The sequence below is a fragment of the Melospiza melodia genome, chromosome 15 (assembly GCF_035770615.1).
Source record: "Melospiza melodia melodia isolate bMelMel2 chromosome 15, bMelMel2.pri, whole genome shotgun sequence".
NCBI lineage: Eukaryota > Metazoa > Chordata > Aves > Passeriformes > Passerellidae > Melospiza > Melospiza melodia.
The window spans coordinates 13,396,026-13,421,901 of NC_086208.1; the positions used below are offsets into that span (position 1 = coordinate 13,396,026).

Below are 25,876 nucleotides of genomic sequence, written 5' to 3' on the forward strand. Positions count from 1 at the left end.
CACACCATAAGGACGGTGCAGTAATGGCTGGGCTGTGCTAAAAGCCTTTTGGTGCCCGCGCTGGAGCGCTTTCCCCGAGCCGGGTTAATGCCGCGCTGAGCGGGGTTAACGCAGCGCTCCCCCCGCTCCCCGCAGCGCTGCCGGCAGCTTAAACCTGCCCCGGCCCCGCAGGAGCTGCTCGCTCTGCAAGCCGGGGAGACAGTGCCAAGGCTTCCCGCTCTCGGCTGGAGCATTTTCCTTGGCTGTCCCTGAGGCGGCAGCGCCAATCCCGGCACTGCAGCATCCTCCCGCAACTCGCTCCTTCGGCTCCCAGCTGTTCTCTGCCTCCCAAAGAGCTCTTTGGTGGCTCAGGCTCCATCCGCGGCATCGCTCAGCCCCACCTGTCCCCAGGTGGCTGCTGGGGGACCCGGGGTACCGCGACACTGGTGGCTGTGACCCGCCACTGATGGCAGCAGTGATACCCGCACAGCCCCTGGTGTCACAGATATCTTTTGTGAAAAAGCCTTTCCTTAGGATTTTTTCTCCTGAGAAGCTGAGAGGCCTCAGGAACAAAATGGAAACAATGGTTATCTGCTGCTGTGGAATGCAACAGGTGCATCTGGGATTGGTCTCATAGAGTTATTTCTAATTAATGGCCAACCAAAGTGAGCTGGCTCGGACTGTCTGTCCGAGCCACAAACCTTTATTATTCATTCTTTCTTTTACAATTCTTAGCTAGCCTTCTAATGAAATCCTTTCTTCTATGGTTTTAGTTTAGTTTTAATATAACATATATCATAAAATAATAAATCAAGCCTTCTGAAACATGGAGTCAGATCCTCGTCTCTTCCCTCATCCTCTGCAAATACCGTCACACCCTGGCAGCGAGGAACAGCCTGAAGGCAGGTTTGGGAAGGTTGACAAGCTTCCAGGCTCTGGTCAACACGAGGAGAGATGCTGGAGAGGCATAGATAGCTGGAAAAGAGGCATAGAAAACTGGAAAAAAACTTATCTCAGTTTTCCCCCAATAGAGAGAAACAGACATTATTGCTTGGTGTTGGTGCGGAGAAGTTTTAAAGGGTGATAAGAGGGTGTCAGGCAGCCTCTGAGGCAAAGAAAGGACACGTTGCATGGCAGCCTGGTGTTTTCACTCCTGGTTTGCAAGATCTGTCCTCAGCACTGCCTGTGCAGTGCAGTTGGACCCAGGGCTGGCCAAGGGGATGTGCCCTGCAGGGGCAGAGCCTGGTCATGGCAGAGGGCTGGCTCCTTCAGCCGGGGAGCCCCAGTGCCACCCCGTACCCCTGGAGCTGCTGGGATGCCCCTTGGGGTCCCCTCCACCTGTAGCAAAGACCTCTTTCAGAAATTTCAGTGTGCAGCCTGTGGGCTGATTGCTGACTGTGTGATCCTGCAGCCTTCCAGGGCATGGTGGCCAGAGCAGGTTAGAAACTATCTGGTTGGCAAAAATACCCTGTAATTTCCTCTCTCTCTGATCACGAAGTGCCCCCTTAGGAATGCCAGACAGCCCTGGGCTGCAGGCACAGATTTGGATTTACTTCTGTTGTTCAGACCAAACAGCTGCTAAGGGCGTCACTTATACAGACATGATGATGTTGTCACTTTATGTATCATTTTTATTTCATTGCTCTCCAATGTTTGTAATACCCCGGAGCTCAGAAGCTTAAATAACAGCTCTCCCCATATTGATTTTATCCTTTGCCATTTGGCACTCATTCATTCCTTTCCCTTTGAGTTCCTAATAATCAGGATTTGAACTGAGCAGTGTCCCTCTCCTTGCTTGGGCAGTGGCTGTGGCCAGCCAGGGATTGGCAGGGGAAGGGATGGGAGCAGGACAGTGATTTTCTCCAGGGATGAGGCTGATGCATGTGTGATGCTGCCTTGCCTCCTGGACTGCTCCTCACCAGAAAAACAAAGTTAGCACCATGAACAATGTTTTCACTCGGTTGCAATAACCCTGAAGGGGGCTGTGTTTAGGAGCCGCCCCCTTTGGCAGGATTTTAGAGGTGGAGCAAAGGACCTGCTGGTGCTGAAGGGATTATTCCACAATAAAATATGTTTTTTCACTGTGAAGTGACCATGCACTCTTCATGTGTTTTCCCTGCATGGAGGTTTGCTGGTTGCTCAACCTGTGTCTGAGCCATGGGACTTTGGGCCACGCAAAACCTTGTTTTGCTGCAGTTTTGATTGGGATGTGGTGGTGTCTCTTGTGGCAGGACTGGTGAGACCAGGAGCTCTCTTGTTGCCAGTGTTAATAAGCAATAGGTGGAAATATTTATCATAACTTGGTTAGATGCTCTGCCACAGCCCTGCAGGAGGTGAGGGGGTGAGGGGAACCCTGCAGCACATTGAAACAGCTGCTGCTGAATCTGCCTGCTCAGCACTGCCAGGTCTGAGCTCAGACAGGTCAGACTGGCACAGCCTGGTCTGCAGGCTCAGCTTATCTGCTTGATTGTAGAAATTCCATTTGAATAATCTGCACATGAGATGGCTGCTGGACCCACCTCTGTCCTGGTGGGAAGCAGAGGTCTCCATCAAGAGGCTCCAGAAGAACCTGGTGTCATTTCAGGGCTCCTTGGTCATCTCACCTGTAGGGGCCATATCCAGATTGCACCAGCTGGGTGCAATGTTCTGTGCATTAGAAAAAAAAAAATAAAGCCAACCTTTAATATTTAATCAGTCATTAATCACTTTTATTTATTTTACTCATCTGAACTGCATCACAAGTGTTTCAGTGGTAGTAATTCACTGCTGAAGCTCTTTGCTGGGGGGAAGCTCTCCATTGATTGGGGCTGGGGACCAAATCAGCTCTGTGTGGGAGAGATCTGTCTCCAGCTCTCTGCAGGGCTCTCCCAGAGCCTCCCTGGGAGGAGAAGCATGACTGGCAGGGCTCTGTTAATGCTGCTGCTGCTGGGTGTGCTGTTGATGTGCCTGGCTATCCCAAACCACAGCCCTGCCTGGCAGAGGGGTGGGTGCTGGGCAGGGGGAATGGGAGGATGGGCTCTGGGGACCCCATCCCACTGAGAAGGTGGGTTGTGTTTCACATTAGCTGACGCTCCTGTGTGGTTTCCAGCACTCGCCCAAATGCAGGAGCTTGTGGCCAGCAAGCTTGGATGTGCTGTAGGCATAAATCATGTCAGCCTTTCTCTGTAAGGATGGGGAGGGCCTCTTTTCACACTGGTGGGGTGATGGGGAATGGCTCAGGGCTGAGGATTGCTCAGCCACGGGCTGGGAGGTGTGGGCACTTTCCCCTTTCAGATTTACCTGCACTGACACCTCAGGCTTTGGCTTTTCCCTGCTGGCATGAGATGTGTCAGAGCAGGGGTGATGCAGGTGCCACTGTGAAGGACAATATGACACGGGTGCCCAGACGTCTTCAGGGCTTTCTGGTGTCCTCCACCGTTTCCCTGCCCTGCAGTGTGTCCTGGATGAGCACAGGGACCTCGAGTTTGACCTTGCTGGTGCCTGTCACCAGCCACAATGACACCAGAGGTCATTGCAATTATTTGCCATGCTGCTGCAAATGCCTGCAGTCCTCTTTTCCACGGCCCCCCCACGGATCCCCCAGCTGGCTGCTTCCCACACATGTCCCTAAATCCTGCAACTTGCCTGCCCTCCTCCCCTTGGTGCTCCATTTCCCTCCCTGATCCCCACCTCATCCTCCTGCAGCCTCACTGCAGGCCCCCCACCTTTGCTCACCCCACACCCTGGCCTTGGAAGGTTAAAATCAGCTCTACCTGGAGCGCGTTCAAAGGCTAATGTACATCCTCCCTTAATTATTGATCTGTTTATTGCAGACACTTTGGCAGGACGTGGCCGCAGCTCCTGCCCTCGGTTCCCCTTGTGGCCCATGGGGGCTGAGGGCAGCACTGGGGACCTGGTGCCCCACCTTGAGGACAATCCCACCCACACACCTGTGTGCCCCAGGTGTCCCAGGCTACCCTCTTTAGCCTGTAGGAACAATAAAGGGTTTTCCTTTGGAGCCCCCCTCCCAGCCCCTCTTTCTCCCAGGTGAGCAGAGCTCATGAGAGCTCTTTCCCCCACAGCAAGGCCCCCTCATTTAAGGTGCTGTCAGCCCCCAGGAAGGCTGGCACAGGGGATCCAAACACAGGGATGCCCCCGAGCCCCAGCTGCTGCCATCCCCGGGCAGGGAGGGATGAGATGCTTCTTCAGTGGGGCTGTTAATGACTCTGCAAAACCCATGTGGAGAAACAAGTGCCTGCAGAGGGGGGCTCAGAGGCACAGTCCTGCTGCTGGGGCTGCTGCCAGCTTGTCACCTTCTGCTCCAAGAGCTCCAGCCTTCAGGTGATGCTGGAGAGGCATCAAAGCAGGCAAGCACAGATGCCACCAGCTGCCCAGGGGAGCAGCCTGTGTTTGCTTGCTGTTCTCCAGGGTGAGGGGAGGTGGATGGGTCAGAGCCCTTCTTGCTCAGCCCAGGGCTGCTGGCCAAGGCAGGATTTGTGAGTCCTGTTCCTTTGGATTTGGCATGGTCACTTCTCCCTGCACGGTGGGTTGGGAGTGGGACCAGATGTCTCACCTGCACTCATTATGGGATGAGGAGACATTTAAAGTGATTCAAGGTTTTCCTGAATCCTCTGGTGGACCAAATGACCATTTCAAGCAGCTGTTGCCCCAACTCATCCTTGGGCTGGGAGGCATAGAAGAGAATTTTGAAATGCTGCCCCTTTGGGGCCACAGCCATCTCTTGGGGCTGCAAGTCCCTCATCCCCCTAATGCTTGGGAAGGATGTTAGGTAAAAGCTGCCTTCCCTACCCTGCTGGAGGGTTTACTGATGTATTTGGGAAAGCAGCACCCTACAAAAAGATTTTGGAAAATCATTTTATGAAGAGTTTTATTATATTAGTTTCTTCTCTGCTTAACCCTGCTCTCTCACCCAACAAACTCCCCAGGAAAAAACACTTGGAGGCATAAACAGGCTGGGGAGCTTATTTGAAAGCAATTTAGCCTTCTCACAAGGGTGGATGGGGATATGGAACATGTTTCTCTGCCCCTGTGCAGGGAAGAGCTCAGGGCAAGGAGGAATCAGTTCTCCAGTGAGCTGTGATTTGACCTGGAGGCTTGCTGAGGGCCTGGGATGAGCATTGATACCTCTCTGATGAGGTGTGTGCCATGGACACCACTCCTTTTGTGCAGTGTCCTCCCCAGCAGGTCAGCATCAGCCCGAGTTTCCATGGGCCAGGCAGTGGATCTCAAGGGAGGCTCCCAGGGGCACAGGTGCCTGGCTGGAGCACTGGGATGCTGGGATGGAACCTCACAGTGCAAGGGAACAGTACTTTGACAGGCAGGGATGTAGCTGTTCCTGCTGTTCTTAAAAACATGCTTGAAAAGAAGCTGAAGGCTTGTGGCCTAATTAATCAATGATTTTGATGAATTTTAAAATCTAGAGCTATTTTTCTTACACAGAGGTCCTGCAGTGTGGGATGTTTCAGGCACTCTGTTATCCCACTGCAGTCCCAAATACTTCACTTGTCTGATTTAGGAATGTGGGATTTTTGAATGAACAGGCTTGATTTGGGGGAAATAATGGGGGAACATGATGGATGCTTCTGCTCCTTTGTCCTGGTTTGTGTCTTTGCCTGCGTGTCCCAGCCACTCTCATCAGGAATTTCCTGCCTGGTGCCCACAGGCAGTGGCTCTGAGCTGTGAAATGCCCCGGGAGAGCTGCAGATGGCAGGACATCAGAGCAGCGATGCTGGGGCTGTAATTCCCCTTATCTGCCTGCAGCATGGCCATCTCCAGTGCCTCCTGGGAGCCCTTTGCAGCTCCCTGCCCAGCTCCTCTCCCAGAGCTGCCCCCAGGCCCTGCAGCCTGGCCCTGCTTCCCCATCCCGGGCTCAGAATCTCAGAATTCTCCTCTTTCCTTGGGCTGGAGAGGGGCTGGCTCTGCTGAGCACTGCTGCCAGATCAAAGCCCTGCCTTGATTCCTTGATGGCAGCTATAATCTGCTCCATGCCATTCTTTTCCCTATTTTTTTTTCCTATTCTTTTTCCTATTTATTCCTATTTTCGTAAGACCTTTGTTTCAGTCTTTTTTTTAAATTTAATTGCAGACATCCTCCCCGGACCATGTCTTGGACATCACAGCCATGACCAGCCCTTTTCCCTGGCTAGGCACATTAATTCAGGAGCTGCCTAGGTGGGAGACTGGTTCAGGTCCCAGCACTGAATGCAAGCACAGCAGTATTTGTTATCTTCGTGACAGAGCTGTTTCTTTAGACCTCACTTGAATATGTTTTCTCCTGATTTTTCGTTCCTGATAATTTGAGCAAACAGTTCTCAGTCAGATGCTTTTCCCTACACTTTGTTATCAGCCTTGTGGAGTTTATGGACAGGACATCAGCTGGAATGGCTTCCTCCTGCCCTTGTCCCCACATGTCCACAGCATGGTCAAGGTCAACCCAAGCTTGGAGTGTCCTACCACAGGCTGCTCTCCAGTGACGTCCCTGAGCTGAGACCTTCACCTGTCATCACACAGCTCTCACTGCCCAAAAATTATATCCCACACACCTTTCCTTGCCCCCTTCCTGCCGCCCTTCCTGCAGGTTCCCATGCTGACCCAAGCTCAGGCTGTGACCTTCCCTGCGGCACAGGGGTCCTCCTGCCAAGCACTTGCAAAGCAAGGCAGACATCAGATCAAAAGATGCTTCTCACCATTTCCCAGGGTGGTGGGAACAAGGAGCTCTGCTTCAGGGAGCTACACTTTTGATGCTTGTGTGCTTGCATAGCTCAGGTGAGAGGCAAATGCCTCTTGGCTCTGCAGGGGCTGATATTTCCCTCCTGCAGCCCATCTTGGTGGTGCCATGGTGGATGCTGTGCCCTCAAACCAACCCTGACATCCCTCCCTGGAAGCTGGACCCTCTCCAGTGTGCAGCTTTTGGGGTCTCTCTGCAAAGGGGCACCTGAACCTGCAGTGGGTCCCCAAGGCAGAGCCTAAAGCCCCTCTCCCTGCTGCCTCTCCTGTCAGAGCTCACACCCTGCCTGCCCAGCAGCTCTGCCCATGGGGCCGGCTGTCTGTCAGGGGTGTGCAAAGTGGACCTGCTGTCTGCACATCTGCAGATCCTCCTGGGCGGGAGGGGGGCTAGGAAAGTGTCAGCTCATCATTTTCAGGGAGCAGGAGTGGTGTTCTGGTAAGAGGAGCGAGGCTGGGCGCGGGCCTGTGGATCAATACTGAGATCAGAGGCTCAGTGCCTGTCGGAGCTGTGATGACTGAGCAGATATTGGACACGGATCTCTCTCTGCTCCTGCCCCCGGGGGCTGGGGTGTTTGCAGGCCTCAGGAGGCAAGCAGGGCATTGGGCAGCCTTCACCTGTGATACCAGTGCAAAGGGGAATGTTGTCCCCAGGGGATGGCCAGGCTGAGAGTGAGAGGTTAAAGGCAGCTCTGTAGGTGGGAAGAGTAGAGCCAAAACCCAAACAGCTGCTTTCACTTCTGCCTGTGGTCAGGAGCTCCTCAGGCACTTCTAGCCCTGCTCTTTTGTCTGGGATTAGTGTTTTGTAGCAGTTTGTGTCCCATGCAGAGGGCAGCTGGGATGGGGCAGAGCCCTCTGCAGAGGAGCTTGGGTTTAGTTTTGGCCAAGTGCATCCCGTGAAATTTCTGGAGGCTCCCAAGGGCCAGGGGAAACCCAGCCCCCGAGCCCCTGCGGGGCAAAGTTCTCACAGGAAGCACTGATTTCATCCTTCATGGAGATGCTTCTTGAAAGAGCAATTTGCCAGCATCCCTCACAGCAATAGCAGCAAGGCCTCTGCTCGAGATACCATCTCTGTGCTCTGACAGCCCCATCACTCACGCCCTGCTCCTGCCTCCCTCTTCCACAGGGACAGGAGTGAGGGATGGAGGCAGGGCTGGGAGCGGGAATGACGTGTTCTCACCACGGGCAGCTCCCAACCATCCCTGTCCTCTTTGGGGTCTGGGTGTGCCAATGGCAGCGCTGGGCAGTGACTCCTCTGTCCATGCACAGTGAGGGGTGCTGGCTTTGAGCAGGGGAACAGAAACAGGGGCTTTGAGCAAGGTGGTGGCTCATCTTCCTTCTGTGGCAGGGACTTTGCTGTCACTGCAGCCTCTTCTTACAGGGGACTCACCAATCCCCTGGCAGCCAGCACCAGCAAGAATGAACAACCCCTGAATTCCTTTCTCCTGCTTACATTCCCCCTGCCCTCGGGCACCCACCTGGGGGCTCTGTCCATCCCATTCCCCTGCTTTGCCTGGCCACTAGCAAGAATGAACAACCCCTGTTTCTTTATCCTACCTACCTTTCCCCTGCCCTCCGGCACCCAGCTGGGTGCTCTGCCCATCCCATTCCCCTGCTTTGCCTGGCCACCAGCAAGAGTGAACAAACCCTGAATTTCTTTATCCTTCCCCCTGCCCTCAGGCACCCATCTGGGGGCTCTGCTTGTCCCATTCCCGTGCTTTACCTGGCCACGTTTCCTCAGATTTATCTCTTGGTGGCAGAGGAAGACGAGGCTTGGCACAAGCCCTTCTCATCAGCTGCTGAAGCAGGGCCTGCCTGACACCAGGTGGCAGAGTGGGGTGGGAAAGTCATGGGGTGGGTGGGCTCCTTGTGTCCCCACACCCAGGACAGCCGACCTGAGACATCCCCACAGCACCCTGTGGGTTAAACCTCGGCTTTGCAAGCAGAGGGCAAAGCTGGTAACTAGACCTGAGAACCTCTCTGACTGTGTTTGTGCTTTGCTAGCAGTCGTACTCTGCTCCAGGCCAAGGGGTGGCCCCACACCCTGGGGGACAGAGGGACAGGGTGCTCATGTGTGCATTCCTGGCCAAGCAGTGCCACCCTGGCACCTCCAGGTGACAGTGGCTTCCTCCAGGTGACAGAGGCTTCCTCCAGGTGACAGAGGCTTCCTCCAGGTGACAGTGGCTTCATGCATGTCCCGGTGCTGATCTGCCCACAAGAGAGCCTTGCAGGACTGCAGTGTGCACCCCCTGGATGTGTCCCCACCTGTGACTTTACCCCGTGGTGACATGCCAGGGTACGCTGATGGCCTCACACTGGTTTTATATGGGATGGGGTGATTGATGTCCAGTGCCACAGGGAGTCTGTGACCTCGCACCAGCTGCAGGTTAGAGGAAGCCCTGGTGTCATGCTGGGCCCTGGTTTTGGGGGCAGTGTGGCATCATTGATGCTGCTGGGGGATGAGCCCACGTGCTGAGTGGACATCGTGGGGTGTTTCCCATCGGCAGGGGAATATGACATGGTGCCCCATCAGTGTCCTCTGCACTCTGGTCACAGGGCTGAGCCACAAGAATGGCATTTCTCTGATACAGGCAGGGAAAGCGAGGCAGGGAGTAGAAGATACTCCTGGGTGTTGTCCTCTCTGGTGCCTCTGGATGGGAGATGCTTCTCATGGGAGAGGGAATCTACAAAATTCTCCCCAGAGCTCCTCTTTCTTGCCGTGCCAGGCACTCCAGTGACCTCTTCTGCTCCAGGTGTTTCACTTTGGTAATTCAGAGGAGGAGGGGCTCAGGGAGAAAACAGCCCTCCCACTTTGCTATTTCTTCTCTAGCCCAATACACCTGCTTCCCCTGGGAGGAGCAACCCTGGTGAAATTCCTGGCACCCCAGAAGATCCCATGGGAGCAGGACTGATGCCCTGGAGTGAGCATCCCCTTGCACATCTCTGCCATTGGCAGGGCTGGGCAGCAGTGGGTGAGGGCTTGCCCAAGCAGGGGCCCTGCCTGTGTCCCACTGGCACAGGTTCCCTCCAGGGGGCCGTGGGTGTATGAATCCCACTTGCAAATCCTCTCGGTGTGGTGGAGCTTTTCCCTCTTTCCCTCCAAATCCTGTTGCCCCTTCCAGAGCAGGATGGTTCTGGGTGTGTAACAGAGTCTGAAAGTGTTGGCTCAGTCTCTCCTCCTTGTGCAGAGCACTTTGCTGCCAGAAGTAGACCCTTGAAATACGTGGAGTCCTACACCTGTAATTCTTCCCTTTGCCCGTGCTCCTGCCTGCAGCACCATCCCTTTATTGCTGTGTGTCTGTGCAGAGGAGCAGAGACATGAAACTATTGGGGAGAGGAGGGGAAAAAAAAAAAAAAAAAGGCATGCAGAAAAGCGCTGTGGAAAAGCAGAGCAAATTAAGCAGAGCTCTGATCTGCTTGGGTTTGTGCTTGCCAAAAATGCACCATGCATCTTAATTCGCTCTGCTGTTCAGCTCGCACTCACTGCTCTCCTGATGCCATTTCGGCGCTCCGAGCTCAGCCTTTTCAACACTTCAGTCTTCCTCTTTCAGGATTTTTTTTTTTTTTTTTTGCATGTCTGATTGCAGAATCTGCTGCAGGAGGGAAGGGGGAAGCCAGGGGAGGGAGGGAGGGAGGACGGGAGCCCCGACCGTGGCTGCTCCTGCCTGCGCTTCCCGGCAGCCGCCTTGGTCCCCGATGCGTTTTTTAGGGGCTCGAGGGGGGGGGGATTGCATCTTTTCTAGAAAGTCCTTCCTGGATGCTCTTCAGTCGCTTTTTTCACACCCAGCCGTCTGATCTGCCTCTCTCGCTAGGATCCTCCAAAGAAGAAGAAAAAACACATTTAAATTGCTGTAATCCACACTGGCTTTTATTCTCTTCCAGTTCAGTTTAATCTCTCTTTCCTCTCCACCCTTATGTCCGGGTTGGGGGAGGAGGAGGGGCGGGGGGGGAACCCACCCAACAACCAAGCGAAAGGCAGCATCGTCCTCCAAAAGAGCTTGAGAAAGCAGGAGCCGAGCCAAAGCCCCTCTGCTCTCCCCCAGCACAAATTTAACCCCAGCTTCAACTTTTCCTCTGGGCTCCAGCAGTGGGGTTTTTCCCCTCTCTCCCCCCCTCCTCCTCCTTCTCCTGCACTGATTTTTAGCGGAGAGGGAGGGGGGGTGGGGAATCCTTTTTATTGCGGAGCCCGGTTCTCTTTGCGAGCCTTCCTCCTCCTCTTCCTCCTCCCCTGCTTTTTGTGCCCGCCGCAGCAGGGCTGGCCAGGCCGGGGGAGGGAGGGAAGAGATGGGAAGGGGAGATCGCCCCCTCCTCTCCCTCTCCCTCTGTCTGTTTTTTTTGCAGGTGTGTCAATTTTAATTCTGCCCAGTAGGTGGGACTTGGTGACTTTCGCACCGTTTTTGTTATTTATTTATTTCCCCGGCTGCTTCTCTCTCTCCCTCCCTTCCTCCCCTCCCATCCCTCCCTCCCCAGCCTCCCGTTGCGATCCTCCGGAGCGGCTGCGGGAGCGGCGGGCGGCCGGGCCGGCATGCATCCATCCCCGCCCGCGGCCGCGGCCGCTGCCCTAGCGGGAATTACAGCCTCTCCCAGCCAGCTGCCAGCATGATTTCATCTGCTGGAGGATTTTTGCAGCTGATCGCTTGAGGTTTTGTTGTTGTTGATTTTTGTTTTTTTTTTTTTTTTTTTTTTTTTTTTTTTCTTTTTTCCTCCCCTCTGTCTTTGTTTCCTTCCCCCCTTTCCCCCCCTTCCCCTCCCTCCATCCCCCCTTTCCTCCTCCTCCTCTTTTTTAGAAGCAGCAATCGGAGATGGATGTCTCTCTTTGCCCTACCAAGTGCACTTTCTGGAGGGTTTTTTTGCTCTGGAGCATTTGGGGAGACTATCTGCTTTCGGTGCTGGCTTGCCCTGCTAATTGTCTTTGCAGCAAGACAGACATCAATTGCAAGAAGCCGGATGATGGGAACCTCTTCCCTCTCTTGGAAGGGCAGGATTCAGGCAGCAGCAATGGCAACACGAGCATCAATATCACGGACATCTCAAGGAACATCACTTCCATGTAAGTGGGGGTCCCCCAGGGCTCCCCCTCCCCGGCAGGGCGCGGGCTGCGCTGGGCTCAGGTGCCCCCGGCATCGCTGCGCTGCCTGGGCTCGGCTCCCCGGGCGCAGCATGCAGATCTGCCTTCCCCCTTACCCCATCCCCCTTAAAAAAAAAAGAGACCATCATAAAAAGCCCAGCAACAGTTTGGCCAAGGCTTAGGAGGAATAAAGTAAATGAGATCTGATTCCTTAGCAGGAGGCAGAGCAGCAGGCAAAGATGCTAAAGCTGCTGCTTCCTTTAACTGTTTGCTTCTGCAAGGGGAACGCGGACGCCACAGACACACGCCGCTGCTTATTCACCCGAATTGGGCGAGAAAAGCAAGTTCTGAACTGCTTTTACTTTGCATCCAGTGAAAATGTCATTATTTTTTACATCCCCACATCAGAAAATTCTCCCTTCCCTGCCCTGGCTGAGTGTATCAGGGGATCTGCGGTTTTGCATTTTTAAGAGGAGAAAAAAAATAAAAATAGGACAGTGAGACGTTCCTTAAGTAGCTTATTTAATTCATATTGTTGCAATTTTGTAACTCGTCGTGGTGCCGCGATAGGATTTGTGTGTTTTAGGTTCGGGGTGGTGGCAGCGGTGGGGAGAAGCATCGGAGCAGCGAGATATTTTTAGTTGAGCACTTTGCGTTTGTTTGCATGCTTGTTTATCTGGAAAATCAACTTGAAGTTGCATTATCCTTGTTTGGAGAGGCAGTTAGCAAAGCCCATGTTAATCTCATCAGTGTGGAGTCGAGAAAGGAATATATTTCCCTCTTCAGAATCCATCATGCTCTTGGTGTGTGTGTGAAAAAAAAAAATTCCTCATTGCTTCCAATCTCTGCTCTTTATTTTCCAGTACATTTTTGGGTGAGATGAACTCTGAGCCATTTCATTATTCTAATGCTAATTGAAATGTGAGCATTTAGGGAAATGTAGCCCCCAGAGCAAGTTGCCAGTGGGAGTTGAGCAGGGAAGAGGTGGAATCCTTTATTCTGGCAGTGAAATGCAGCAAGGTTTGAAATGAGTAATGGAGGGTTATTTATTTAATTTTTTTCACCTCGGTGGCATGGTTGCACGGAGGGAGAAGGCTTTGGGTCTCTTCCTGGGGCTGTTTTATTTGGTCACAGTGCGATTGCAGCAGAGCCATGGAGTAATTGCAGTGCCTCTCTCGCAGCTCTGCTCATCACCTTTGCTGGGTAAAGATGACGGGAGCTGCTTTCCCTGTTTGCTTACGGGTCCATGAGATACCCAGGCAGGTTTTCAGCAGGTCACTGACCCTGAATCCACAGCCCTGCCTTCCCCCTTCCCAGCAAACCTCCATAAAAACAGCAGCAATGGGGAGAGTAGATGGGGGGAGCTAACGTAGCACTCCCCTCCCAATTGCCCCATATTTATCCTGCGCCGTGGTGCTGGCGTGTTTTCCCCGCGATGCTGGAGGGATGAGGGTGATGCTGGGCAAGTCGGAGAAACTCGTGTTTTTCCCTTGTGCTCGCTGTTTGTTGTGGTTTAGTTTTAACCCTTCGGGGGCCGGGGAGCAGCAGGAAAGGCAGGGAAGGGTTTGGGAGCCACCAGCGTGAGCAACTGTGCGTTGTCAGATTGCACAGACATCTGAACTGCTGGGAGAGGTAGTATTACACCAGTGCTTTGTGCCCAGAAAATGTCTTTGCTGCTTTGAAAATGAAAAATGCTGATAAGCAGTCTGTAAAAAGGAGTGGGAAAAAAAAAAAAAGGGGACAACTCCAGAAACAGATATTGGGTATTTTTTCTTTTGGAAAGGAGATTCTCCTAAGTTGGGGAAGGAGAAGAAGGTGCCAGTTTTTGCTGGAATTCATATGTCTCTCTGCTTCACAGTGAGCAAAGCACATTCCTCCACCCCCTGCATCGCTGCTGGACCCGTGCTTCCCTTTTTGGGCTTGGGAGGGCTGGAGCACAGGGCTGGGGTGAACCCCAAAATGCTCTCAGGGGCTGAGACTGTGCACAGATGAAAACTTTCCACAGGGGTCTGTGCTTACTGGGGAGGCAGTGGTGGTTTATAGGGGATACTGATGGGAGCAGAGAGTTGATTTATGTGGCAGGGATGGTTCCCAGCAAAGGGGTCACTGCTGGGAGCCAGACTTGAACCATGTTCATGCTCTTGTGTGGAAGGCAGCAGGTCCTGCACCCTTCCAGGCTGATGTCAGGCCTCTCCTTGCCAGCCCTGACATCATCATGGGTGTTGGGGTGAGGGTGCCTAGAAGCCCAGCCTGGTCATGGCTGAATCACTGCTGGCATGTGAGGCTGATTCAGCTGGGCAAGGAGCAGTGTTTTCTCCCTGCTTGCCATGCTCTTGGGGATCTTGGCCTCTTTAGGCAGCTTGTGGGCAGCCAGGGGGCAAAAGCACCTTCTCCATCTGGCCTGGGGGTGAGCAGGGGAGGCTCAGTCCTGTCCCAGTGGCTGAGGGGTGCAGTGACCCAGCTGGAACCTCCCCACAGGCCCAGGGAAGGTGGTGGTCGCTGCTCGATCTTGAGACTGGTGAAAAAGCAAATGGAGTGTGGGGTGGTGGAACAACCCTGCGACCAGGCAGAGCCTTGTTCACATCCAAAAGAGAGCTCAGCTTCCAAATCAGAGCTTGAGTGTTGCTGATGATAGACTGCCAGAGCCCACTCAGAGAGCTGTTTAAAAAAAAACAATACAGCCATCTTGGAGGGCTTGTCCATGCTACCCCCTCAAGGGAGGGCAAGACCCCTCCATGCCATCCCATCCCAACCCAGCACTGGGTTGAACCATCAGGAGTTTTGGGTTTATATCACTTATCTCAGGGGCTGATGAGACCCTGTGAGGTGAGGACAACAGAAGAGGAGCAGGAGACAACAGCCAGGCTGTAGTGCTGCCCAAGGAGGATGGTGGGGCAGGCCAGGCCTGTGGGTACCTCAGTGTGGTTGGTACCCCACCATCCTGTTGCACCTTTCAAAGGAATGGCTTTTGCTTCAATTGCTGGTGCTTCTAGCTTCCTTTTGGTAAAAGTCAGGGCTGGGTGGCTCCTGCCCTGGCTGGGCTGAAGGGGACAGCAACACACAACCTTGCAAATCCAGGTGGTGCCAGGTCAGTGGTGAGGCAGGGGAAAGGCAGGAGGCTCCTGCCCTGAGGAGGAGGTTGGGTTGGCTGATGTCCCTCTGCCCTTTCCCAGCATGCCCAGAAACGTACCTGATTTTGGGTAGATGAGACCCTGTACACAGACCCCTGTGAGAGCTGCCAGCAGCCCTGTCCAGCCAGAGAGCCAGCTTGGACCTGGCTGAGTTTGGAGTCAAGCTCTGTTCTTCCCCCTCCCAATTTCAGGAGAGGTCACCACAGGGTTGGGGCACATCAATGCCATCCCCTTTCCTGTACAACTGGGTGGCCTTTGCTGTGTCCCCAGCCTGGCGTGACTTACAGAGACGCTCACCCCTGTGACGTGGGGCTTTACTCACTGCAAGCTCAGATGCAGAACTTTGATCTCAGAGTTGCTGTGGCACAGAACCCCTTGGGCCCCCGTGTGTGTGTTTGTCACGGCAGGCCCCCAGCCCTGGCACTGTGGGGGTCTGGCAGGTGAGTCCCCAGCCCTGGCACTGTGGGGGTCTGGCAGGTGAGTCCCCAGCCCTGGCACTGTGGGGGTCTGGCAGGAAGGTCCCCAGCCCTGGCACACACGGGACTGGAGGTTGTCAGGGTGCCAGGGGTGGCCGGGCTGGGGGTTCATCACCCCGCTGGCAGCGTGGGCAGCGCCTGCGTGCGCCGGCAGCGTGCGTGGGGAAGGACAGACGGAGGAGTTTGCCATCTGGGCCTCCCTACTCCTCAGCTGTTGCTATGGCACTGCGGAGATGCTGCTAGGCAGGCGGTGGTGGCCTGCGTGTGTCACCCCTGGGCTCCCTGGGGGTAGGGAGATGTCCCTGGTATAGGAAGCCTTGCTCTTTAGCCAGCCTTGCTGGGGAGAACGGGGGCTCTTCTGGTGAAATACACTCAGTGTGTGGATAGTCAGGGTGGATCTGTGCAGCTCCTAGCTGCTTTCAACAAAGGTGAGATGAATTCAGAGCAACCCAAGAGGAGGTTGGGTTGCTCCACAGTGGGAGCAGGACTTTTGGGTCTCACTGGCTGGGCCAAGTGAAGCATCTTGCTCTCTCCATAGGCAAGAAGAGAATCTTTATTCTTTGCTGCTGGGCTGTCCCAGCAGCTCCGTGCCGGGGGTGGCAGTGCCACGTCAGCGCCGGGAGCTGCGGGGGGAGCGGCAGCGCAGCCCCCACTCGCTGGTGGGAGCTGGCAGCATGTGGAGAGGGGGAGAGAGAGAAGGGGGGGTGCTTGGAGCAGCAGCACCCCTTCCCTGCTGCTGCACGGAGAGCTGAGGACAGGGAAAGCTCCTCTGTGCCCGTGGCTGGGAAGGAGGCAAGAAAGAAAGGGCAGGCCTATTCCTGGAAGGGCTGGAGGGAGCAGGACTTGCTTTGGTGACCCAAACAGCCATGAGAAAGGCTCCTGTGGTGCTCAAATTATTGACTGCTCTGCTTCAGGCAGCAGGCACAAACTTTTCTCCTCTCTGTGAATCAGCCATGCTGTGCCCAGTGTGCCTCGTGTACTACTACTCTCCAGAGAAGAAGGGCTCTGCTTTCCCAAAGCCTCCCATCTCTGGTCCCAGAGGCTTTGGCTGCTCCAGAGATGATCAAAAAGATCCTTAATTAAATCCATCTTAGATTTGCAAGGCTCTTGTTCATGCAGAGCATCTCTCCTGAAGGATGTCAGGATGGGGAAGGCGGGCACAGCACCAAGCTTTGAGGACAGAAAAGGGTGCAGAGCTATTTGAGACAAAGAGTTGGGCTGAGATATATGGTCTTGATGCTCTGGAGGTGAGTTAAGCCAGGAGCAGTGATCTGTGTCCTCCCCCTTTCCTGTGGCTGGCTCTTGGCTCCTTGCCCTGCTCTTCCTGTCGATCTGTCTGCTGACCAATCCTGGGGAGAGGCACTTTCCGGGCACAGGTGATGTCAGGTGTTTCTTCAGGAAGGAGACAGTGTTGGTGCCTGACAGCACTTCCCAGACTTCTTCTGAGCCAAACATGGGGTTTGAGCTGCTGGCCTGACAGGAGGAGCTGGTGGCCCAGATGGTTTCAGGGTGCATGTGACGTGTCCCAAGTCTTCATGTCCTGCAGGTTTTGGGGAGGTCTAAATTGGTTCTGACTGATGGTTTGTCTCCTTACATTGGAGAGGTGAGACAGAGGTGTTTCAGGTCTAGGACAGATGTTTAGGGAGGAAGAAGAGATTGAGGAAGGAGCTGCCTTGTTGTCCATGGAGGCTTTTGTAGAGCTCAGTCAGGGAAAGCTCTCTGGGTCTGCTTTGTGTTATTAGCTCGCCCTTATGAAGCAAAACAATGTCATGTGCTTGGGCATGAGGCTGCTTGAGGTCTCCCACAGCCCTGTGACCAGCCATGCACCCAGTCGTGTCAGTGAAGCTACAAAAGAGTCCCTGAGATGTCCCATGGGATCACCTTTGGGGAGCCCTGCAGGTAGATTGAGCTTGGCTTGTCCTGCTCAGTGAAGAGCCCCTGCTTGGTGTTGTCCTGGAGTTTATGGCTGGGTTTGGTGGATCCCATCTAGGGGGCTGCTGACAAGTGGGAAATAACCCAAGCCCTAAACCTGCCAGGCTTCCAAAGTGAGTGTTACTAGTGCTTGTAACTCGGAGTGTTACTGCCAGGCCCTGTGGAACAGCGGGAGTTTGGTGTTTCCTGCAGATGGGGCTTCCACAGGTGCTGTCGGTGCTTTCTAAGCAGGTGTGTCTGACAGCAGCCTGTGGGCTCTGCTCTCCCCAGATCCTCTTGCTTTCCCCTCTGCACAGCAAAGCTGTTGTCGAGGGGGTGCTGTGGGCGAGTTCCTTGCTCAGAGGCTGCACTTCGTGGTTGGGTATCACAGCACTCTGTGCCCACATGAGACGAGGACCAGCAGCTCACTCACCTCACGTGGTTCTCCAGGTTCCTGAGAGCCATGCAAGCAGCACCGGCACCGGGCTGTCCCCGTCCTCGCCCAAATCTCCGCACCGAGGCTGTTGGTGCCGGAGCGGTGACAAACGAGCATCCCCGTGGGTGTCCCACAGCGCCCGGCCTGCCCGCTGAGCCCCGCTGGGGCTGCCGGAGCCCGGCGCATCCCGGCTCCTCCGCTCCGCTATTCCCGTCTGAAGGCGGCTGTGCCGCTAGAGGGCAAGCGGCAGCGGCAGACAGCCCGGCTCCGGGATGCGGGATGCGCGGCCGGCTCCGGGATGCGGGATGCGCGGCCGGCTCCGAGCCGCATCTTTGTGGGGGCTCGGGGTCACTCCCTGCTCGCTGTCACGCTGGAAAGCCTTTGCTCTGGGTGCCCGCGGTGCTGGACCCCTCTTGTGTCCAGCATCCCCATTCCTGTGTGGGCACCCGCTGGTGTTGGAGGGTCCCCCAGGAGCTGAGTGGGTTGCTGGGTCGTGGCTTTCTGCTCTGTGCACTGGTGAGTGCATCCCCACCTACCCAGAGCTCTTCCAGCGGGATACAGCCCCAGCCCGTCTGTGAATTGAGGTGATTTGCAGCTTTTTGGATGGTATTGGCCGAGCCAAAGCAGGCGCAGTGTGAAGGTGTTGCTGGGCAATTATGACCTGCCCTCTGTGAGCAGCTTCTGGCTGTGATCCTGCCAGGAAGCCTCTGATGGGTCTGTCCTTTGTACTGATGAGGAAACTGAGGCATGGAGCAGTGGTGGAACTGGCCTGCAAGGAGCAGAGTGAGGATGGAGATCCTTTAGCCCAGCACTGGCCAGGGTTAGGGAGAGGCCAAGCATGGAGGGAGGGATAAACAAGGCTGTTCTATTGGTCCTGTTGTGTTTAGCAGACATGAGAGAGGTCCATGGAGAAATCCTGAGGGCACAGGCTGTGAGCTGTCTTTTAGGGCATCCAGAGTAAGTAAAATATTCTTTGCTCCTTTGATTAAACCTCTGCTGAACAGGCTGGATGGAGGTCAGGGAGCTGAAGAGATCACACGTCCTTCTCCAAGGGAGGAAGGCTGAGAGCCTGGTGTGAGACAGGGCAAGGGTGAGTGAGGGCAGGAATCTGGCCTTGACCCTGTAACATCCTCCATGGGCAGCTCCTGGGATTATCTCATTTTCCCTGGCAGCTGGGCCAAAGAGGGGCTGGTTATTTCCCTGCTGGCCATTGCCAAGGGCTGCCAGCATGGTGGAAGGGCTGTGACGCCCTGTGGTCCTGCAATGCAACAGCAAATGGACCCCCAGCATCGTGGCAGAGGCAACATTTGAGTGGAGGTGTGTTGGGGACTGGGTGATGGATCATGGGTCAGAGCCATGATACTGCTCAGGGCCTGGGCTTTGCTTCAGCTGAAGAAAGAGGGATTAAAATCTCTCTGGAATCCCCTTGGAGCACTGCACTGGAATCAGTGCCCAGCTCAAGGGCAGCTCCACCAACCCTGCTGTGCTCTGTCCTTGGGTATCCCTTTCCCACATGGTTTCCAGACCCCAAGGAACTGGGGAGCTTTCCCTGTTCCCCTCTGTGTGAGAGCTGGCTTGCCTGGAAGGGTGGCACCAGGAAAACATGTGCTGTATTTTTAGCTTGTTTTCATGTGCTGTAGCAGTTGAGGAGCTGAAGGAGAAGCCAGAGCCTTGTGTGCAGCCAGCTTTCCTCCAGCTGCCCCCCAGTGTTTTGGTATGGTGGACAATGGAGCCTGGTAGTGGCTGTGCCTTCCTGTACCTGCATGTGCCATCACCCCCAGCTTCAGTCTGCATAAATAAAAACTGCCTTTTTAATTAAAAACAAAATTCCCAGCAGTGGAGCAGAGAGGTCAGGAAGGATTCCCAAGGGAGTTTGACAGTACATGCACAAATCAGGTTGTTTATTCCTGACTCCTGTGCTTGTTGAAGTGACAGCTAAATGAGAAGGATGCAGGGAGAGGCTGAGCCCAAGTGCTGCCCCCATGCAGCCTCTTCTGCAGCTCCGTGCTGGGAAGGGCACAGGGCACTGGTGCCTTTGCTGGCTGCTCTGCATTGTCCCTGGGGGACTTAAAAGTGGGTAGGAGCAGATGTGAGCATGGTGAAGCCCCCATCCTCCTGGGTTCTGCAAGGCTGTCCCTTAACTAGTTCTCACCAGGAGGTTCCCACTAGGAAATGTTAATGTGGAAATGCTCAAACAGATGCTGGGAATCTGAGTGCTGCTGAGTGCATGCTCAGGGTTTTGGCAGGGTAAATTAGGAATATGAACGCTCAGCTGAGCTGCAGAAATGCCAGGCTCTAACTCCTGACCCTGCCAGGACATGAAGCCACATGGGGGAGATCTCGGGTGCCTGCAGCTGCTGACTTTCCTTCTGCTCCTGGAGCAGCCCTGGCCTCATCCCCCATCCCAGCTCTCCATGGAAATGCTGTGCAGTGACCTGGGCTGGGAACAACGAGTCCTGGCTCTCCAGTCTGTGATCCAGCTGTGCAAGTGCTCCCTTGGGCTGCCTGCCCTCCTCCTGCTGTTCCCAACCCAGGCAGGCAGGGCCAGCTTGGGCATCCCTTGTGTCCCTCCTGTACAGCTGGGATTGCCTGTGGGGAGCTCTGTGGCTGGGAAAATCTCTCTTGTCCCCAAAACTCTTTCCTCCAGGATGTGGATGGCTGTTCCTGGGGCAGTGAGGTGGATCCTGGCTTTGTATCATGCCTTGCCTGTGTTCTCCCAGCCAAAATTTTCTCGGGAAAAGTAAGGTGAAGGCCCCTGAGCCATTTGTAGAGCAAGCAAAGTTCAGTGGGACACAGGGTCAAGGATGCTGTGTGCTCCCAGCTGCCCTGCCTGTTGAGAGCATCCCTTCCTCCTGGGGCTTTCTTTGTGCCTGTTCAGAGAAGCTGAATCTTGCTGGGGACTATTCCTCTTTTGAGCCTCACTTGGGCTCTGGACACATTGGTGTCTGGGAGGACAGGGCAGAGTAGCACAGAGTGAATCAGCATCACCCTGGGAGTTGTTGTTCCCCTCATTTCAGGTCAGGGCAGGTGCTGAGGGGTGTCCTGGGAGCATCAAAGCAAAGCCTGAGCCCAAGGAGGGTGGGCAGGGCACCCACATGGTGCAGGAATGGTGGCTGGGCAGGGAGGGACAAGGAGGAGCTCTGCAGGGCTGGCACTGTGGGGGTTAATGGCAAGGTGCAGGATACAGCTGGAGCGGATTTGGGAGAGGCAGAGCCTAATGAGGCTGAAGAGGTATCAGGTGGAAGAGCTGAACTGTGGAGAGATGTGGGGGGCTGTGAGGGAGGCAGGCAGCAGTCTCTGCTCCTGGCAAGGTGCTGTGTGTTGGTTTGGGGAAGAGGAGCTGGAGCAGGGATGCTCTCAGGTAAGGAACTGGGGTGGTTCTCTTTCCTGGCTCTGGGCAGCTGGGAGGGATGTGGGTGTCTGTAGCTGGCTGCTGGTGGCTGTGGGGATGTGTGCTGCTGTCTGTGCCCCCCATCACTTTGTGGGTTCATCCTCTGGCCCTTGGCCCCCGGCTTGTGTCTGAGATCCCATCCCAGGGCCAAGAGGAGCCACTACGAGCCCCCCTTGCCTGGAAATCCTCCTCTCTGTGCCCTGCCCTGCCTGTGCTCCCCTCCAGGACTCGATGTGTCTGATCTCCCAGCCTGGTGTGCTGCCTTCCTTCCAAGGGGGATGGTGGTGGCACCCTCAGGCTCTGCCCCAAGCAGGGTGCCCAGCATGTTCTGGCCCCAGGGGAAGGATCCCTGCCTTCCAAAAGGCACAGGGAGCACAGATTTATTTATTTGGACACTTAATTAGCATCTTTAAATATTAAATAGTAAACAAACTGCGTCTAGTGGGATCAACGTTTACAAGCAGGGATTTTTTTATTTTTTTCCCTGCTCTCTGGGACATGCACTTGTTTTTTAAGTGTTTGGGGAGGAGCAGCTGTGTGTGGGCTCTGGTTGATGGGTGAGGGATGGACCCACAGCGCTGCTGGTGAAGGAGGGGGAGAAGACAGGCATGAAGGTGCAGGAGGGCTTGGGAAAAATGGGGCAGAGAAGCAGGGGTGAGTGCCTGGAGCACTGATGTTGGGGAATTGCAGAGCCAAGTGCTGGATGTTGGCATTTCCTGCAGGATGTGTCATTCCCTCCTGCCCAGGCACGTGGAAAGGGACAGGCAGGAGATGGAGGCTCCTGGCTCAGCAGAGCTAATTGCAATCAAAAGGTGGTGGTCCCTGCAAGGGGAGGTGGTTTGCAGCTGATCTGCATCCTATTATCTCTGCAAATGGAGGCCTGCCTGCTAGCAGATTACACTGGGGGTTATTTATTGGCAAAGCACTGTACAGTTTTAATTTTTCCTTTTTGCTTATTCAGGCTTTAGCTCCAGAGGAAAATAGCCTGGGGTGGCTTTGAAATGGATTCTCTCTGCCCCATTAACTTATTCAGTGAGTTTAATGGGCCTTTTTTTCTCTGAGCCTTGAAGCCATCATTAAAAGGCAGAGATTTATAAAAGCAAAGATACTCCTGAGCTTTAGTCAAACTTTGGGGGAACAGGAGGGGGGCACTGGTGTTGCTGCTGTCTGTGGCTCTGGTGAGGATGTGAGGTGGGTGCTGCTGTCGTGCCTCTCTGGAAGTTTCACAGTGATGAGGGGACCAGCTTGTTTGGGATGTTGCCCATGGATCTCAGCTGAGGATGTGTGGGATCAGCTGGGCTGTGATGAGTCCTCACCTGCAAAGGATTGGGCATTATCTGGGCTCCTACATACTGGGACATTGCCTGGTGTGACCTGTCTGGGCTGCAAAGCATCATCTCTCCAGGCTGAGAGAGAGGAACTTCTCTTGCTTTGTGCAGGCTGCTCACAACTTTATTTTCATCTCTTTCATGCCATGCCAGGGCAGTGCTGATGCTTTCATGGGTGTCTATGGTCAGTGCTTGGAGCTGTTTATCTCCATCCCTCTCTCTGCCAGTGGCATGAGTCTCATTGCACCCCTAACTGCACCCCTGTGCTGAGCAGCCCGGTGCTGCAGGAGGTTGGGGTTTGCAGTCCTGCAGGGGTTGCACTTGTTTAGCATGTGGCCTCCTGTATCTGTTATGAAATAGGGGAGTGTCTGGAGAATGAGATGAAATGTCTGAGTGAATTCCCCCTTTTTTTGGCTCTTTGAGGATAAACCTCACCCCTTCTTGTTTTGCGAGCCTCTTTTTGGGGAGTAAATGTAGGAGCATGCGAGGTGTGGGCTGGCATGTCAGCTGGGGGCACCCTAAAGCTGGCACGGCTGGTGCTTTGGTCCCCAGGCCATGATGTGCTGCAAAGGTCACTTCTGGAGGGGCAGCCTGTGTCCTGTACCAGTGGCAGGAAGGAGCTGGGGCAGCAGCCTGTGTGTCCTGGCTCATTCCTGGACACAAGGCTGAGCTGGCAGAGACCAGCCATGGTGTGCTCCAAAGTGGGGATGTCACAACATGGTAGAGCTGCTGTGCTGGGACAGCTTTTCCTATACATTTATTTCCTTTTTTTGCTTCATGTGCAGTGTGAGCAGGCCAGGGTAGCCCTCGTGCCTCTGTGCCCAGCGTGGCACCTGCCAACTCAGGACAGCCAGGGCTGGGACATTTGTGGTAGCTGGAGACCCAAAAAACACTGCTACCCCTCACGTTTTGTGCTGTTTGCTGAAGAGTGTGTCCCTCACCAGCCCTGCTGCAATCCCAGATGCTGTGGGACAGGGAAAGAACCTGCTAGCCCAAAGTGATGTGCTCAGGGTCATGTGTGGGGCTGACCCCAACTCCTGCTGGGTGCCAGAAGCAGCTGGAAAATGGGACTGGGGAGTGGGTGATGTGACTCAGTGTGTCTGTGCTGGTGACCCTGGGCTGGCTCACTGTCCCCACCAAGGGCTGGAGGGACAGCAGACCATGACCCTGCGTGCTTGGCAGGGGGAGAAACCAGGGAGGGGCTGTGGGGCCTGCCAGGAGGAAGGAGGGGCCCCCAACTACAGGAGGAGATGTTTGAGGGTTTATTTGTAGCTTCTCTGGAAGCACTGACCACCAAGGCTGCCCTTGGAACACTGCCCTAGGGTGGTGGTGGGAAAAGGACAGGCTGGAATGACCCAGAGGTTGTTGTGGCCAAGCAGAAGCAGCTGCAGCATGCAGCCATGCTGGGATAGGGATGGTTCCCCCTGATGTGGCCTGTCTGTGACCTCCAGAAGAAGGGGGAGGCTCCTTGGGGATCCATCAGCTCCCACGTCCCTCCCTGGGTCACAGCGGTCAGGGCAAGGGGAAGCTCATTTCCCAATAAAGCCCCATAAAATGCCCTTCTCTCCTGCCCCTGTAAATCCTTGCCTCCCCTGTGCTACCTGCTGTGTGAATTGCTGCTGACCCTGTAAATCACCCTCTGCTTTGCTCTGCCTCCCCCGAATCCAGCCCTTCCCTGTAAATCCTCTGTCCCCATGAGTTCCCCACTGCTGACCCCCCTTGCTCTGTGCTGTAAATCGTGGTGAGGCTGGGGCAGGGATGGGCTGATGGAGGGCAGCTGTCCCAGGATGGGTTAATCCCTCCCCCCAGCTCCTTCAGGATCACTCACCAGTGGGAGCTGGTGGAGGACATTTTGCCTGCCTGCCTGCCTGTGGGGAAGGTCATCCTTGCTCTGCAAGCCGGGCTGGGCTCTCATCCTCAGCTGGGCTGCAGCCAGCTGGCTGTGAACTGCAGGGTGTTGGTGTCCCAGCCCTCAGCAGGGCTCCTGGGATAGGAGACATTTATGAGATGTAAAAATAGCTGGGGTAAAGAGAAAATCTCCTTTTATCCCTTGAGTGCTTGCGGTCATGCCATAGCTTAGCTTCACTGTGCCCCTGTGTAAGTTCCCTTCACTGAAGGAGCTGTGGGCAGCAGAGGTCCCTTGTGCAAGGGAGAATTGTCACCTGGGCTTCTGCTGGGTGCTGATGCCCTGTTTCTGAGTCTTGAGCTGCTGGCATGACCATGCTGTGTTTTTTTGTTCCTCTGAAACAGCACACGGGTGTGATGGTGTTCACAGGGGCTCTTGGATAAGGGAAGAGATGAGGATCTGACTCCATGTTTCAGAAGGCTTGATTTATTATTCTGTGATATATATTACATTAAAACTATACTAAAAGAATAGAAGAAAAGGTTTCATCAGAAGGCTAGCTAAGAATAGAATAGCAAAGAAGGATAACAAAGGTTTGTGGCTGGGACAGAGTCTGAGCCAGCTCACTGTGATTGGACATTAATTAGAAACAACCAACATGGGCCAGTCACAGATGCACCTGTTGCATTCCACAGCAGCAGATAATCAATGTTTACATTTTGTTCCTCAGGCCTCTCAGCTTCTCAGGACAAAAAATCCTAAGGAAAGGATTTTTCATAAAAGATGTCTGTGACACACAGGAGCTGAGGCAAAGGGTCTGACAGAGACCTGACCTGGTGGAGGTGTGGGAAGCCAAACATGAGCTCAGTGCCATGACCTGGATGTGCTGGGAGGTGTCAGTGTGTATGGAAAGGCTGTGTCTGGAGCTCATGGCTTGTCCCTGGTACAGGCTGGAAGTTTCTGCTGCTCTGCTGGGGTGTCCCCAGGGTGTGCAGGCAGCTGGCACCCAGGCAGGTTTATTTGGTGTACAGATCACTGGGTCTCTCTAAACCCTGGTGAGCAGAAACCGGTGGCACTCCAGCACAGCTCCTAAGGAGCAGGAGTGAGGGATGCCCTGGAATGCAGGGGCAGCTCTGCCCTGCTCCCACAGAGGCCAGTGGATGCACAGTCAGAGCTGGGATGGGGTCACCCATGGGGTGTTTTGGGGTGGTGCTGTCTGCAAAGCTGCTGTGGGAACACAGGGCTTAGAGGGTTCTGCTTGGCTCACTGGGGAGGAAAACTCAGCAAGAGGTCTGAGTGCTTTGTGATGTGGCTTTCTGAGCACCTCAGCCCTCAAGGTGCGAGTGGGAACCTGGGGTGCCAGCCTAGAGCAGGAGTGCAGCCTTTCCTGACCCTTCTCTGCAAGTCCCAGGCCTGGAGGAGCTCCTCAGCTGCCTGAGAGTGGTTCAGGGTTTGGTTTACAGAAGTGCTGGCCCTGACCCAGCATGGACTCTGTGTGTGTCCCCTGGAATGGCACCGACCTGTGTCACTTGTGGCTCAACTCTCCCTGATCACCCGGAGTGTGGCTGCCAGAAAATTTGCAAGAAAA

At 54.6% G+C, this 25,876-nt stretch overlaps 1 protein-coding gene across 4 annotated transcripts in view; it reads left to right on the top strand.

Annotated features, from left to right (window-relative positions):
* Positions 1–10,959: 10,959 nt before the first annotated feature.
* NTRK3 (neurotrophic receptor tyrosine kinase 3) overlaps positions 10,960–25,876 on the top strand; it is a 208,628-nt gene continuing 193,711 nt past the window's right edge. Inside the window, exon 1 of one of the 4 annotated variants that reach the window (XM_063169867.1) lies at positions 10,960–11,751. In XM_063169867.1, the coding sequence (XP_063025937.1) occupies positions 11,504–11,751 (248 nt within the window). In that variant the 5' untranslated portion in view covers positions 10,960–11,503. The remainder of the gene's footprint in view (positions 11,752–25,876) is intronic. The other 3 variants (XM_063169868.1, XM_063169869.1, XM_063169870.1) reach the window with 3 other exon arrangements.